Genomic DNA, 1,183 nt, shown 5'->3' with positions numbered 1-1,183 from the left:
TTACTCGGAGGCCAAATTTCCTCAGATTACTTCAAAGGTATCATCGAAAGGTATATCTCCTTTAATGTTTCCTATTCAACAAAATAATACGTTTAATGCAATGAGAATGTTTTTCTTTATCCATCAGATGTTAAGATGATGGAGAAATACGTACACGAAACCGATATTCTAATTGTCGGTGGTGGTCCAGCGGGATTATCGGCAGCTATTCAGGCCCGTAGACTGGCTGAGAAACATAGTAAGGAACTCAGGGTTACCTTTGTTGAAAATAAGTCTGCAATCGATGGCCTTGTCTACGGTGGTGCTTGTCTGGATCCGATTGTTTTAAATGAGCTCTTTCCAAATTGGAAAGAATTAGGTGCGCCATTAAATACTCCTGTTACGGAAGATAAATTTGCATTTCTTACATTTGATAGGAGGATATCTATACCTATTTCCAAGGGAATGTGTAACCATGGAAATTACATAGTAAGGTAAGTCGAAATTTAATGCGGCCATAAATTTGTGAATAAAGGCTAAATAGTACATTGGTTTCGATTATAAAAATTGGTATGTCTCTGTATAGATTAAGCCACATAGTGCAGTGGCTTAGCGAGCAAGCAAAAGCCGCTGGTGTCGAGCTATATCCTAAATACAAACAGTATAATGTTTTATATCACGAGGATGGATCTGTTAAAGGAATCAATGTTGATGATTTTTCATATTTGTCTCAATATGGGTCCTCATCCAAAACTCTCGATGTACATAAGGAGATTCATGCGAGATGTACCATATTTGCGGAAAGCTCTAATGATTTTTACAACGATCTGTGGTATGAGTTAAAGAACTTTGAACTTACGAAAAATTGTGAGCGACATATATATGGTGTTGAATTGAGACAAGTAATTATATTGTTATATCTAAAAAAAAATTAAAATTATTTAGATATAAAATGTTTTACATTTTAAAGTAAAATATCTTTTGTAAGATTTGGGAGATACAGCCAAGCATGCATCGACCTGGAACAGTGGAGCGTACGATTGGTTGGCCACTTAATAGACATATATATGGTGGATCGTTTCTTTACCATTTGAATGAAGAAAGACCTTTAGTAGTAATAGGTTTTGTCATGGGATAAGGATGAATTTTGTGAAGATGGTGACTGTCGGTACAGTAATGAAATTCACATCTTGCAACAACATCC

The 1,183-nt window shown here is 35.6% G+C and overlaps 1 protein-coding gene across 1 annotated transcript in view; it reads left to right on the top strand.

Moving 5' to 3' along the window:
- The first annotated feature begins 6 nt into the window (after positions 1-6).
- LOC105458883 (electron transfer flavoprotein-ubiquinone oxidoreductase, mitochondrial-like) overlaps positions 7-1,183 on the top strand; it is an 8,682-nt gene continuing 7,505 nt past the window's right edge. Inside the window, exons 1-3 of the mRNA XM_011704480.1 lie at positions 7-50; positions 128-473; positions 566-602. Coding sequence (XP_011702782.1) covers positions 136-473; positions 566-602 — 375 coding nt within the window. The 5' untranslated portion in view covers positions 7-50; positions 128-135. The remainder of the gene's footprint in view (positions 51-127; positions 474-565; positions 603-1,183) is intronic.

The sequence above is a fragment of the Wasmannia auropunctata genome, unplaced genomic scaffold, assembly GCF_000956235.1.
Source record: "Wasmannia auropunctata unplaced genomic scaffold, wasmannia.A_1.0 LD334262.1, whole genome shotgun sequence".
NCBI classification, from domain to species: domain Eukaryota; kingdom Metazoa; phylum Arthropoda; class Insecta; order Hymenoptera; family Formicidae; genus Wasmannia; species Wasmannia auropunctata.
Note: the sequence above shows the minus strand (reverse complement) of the source record. Positions and strands in the feature narration are given on the sequence as shown.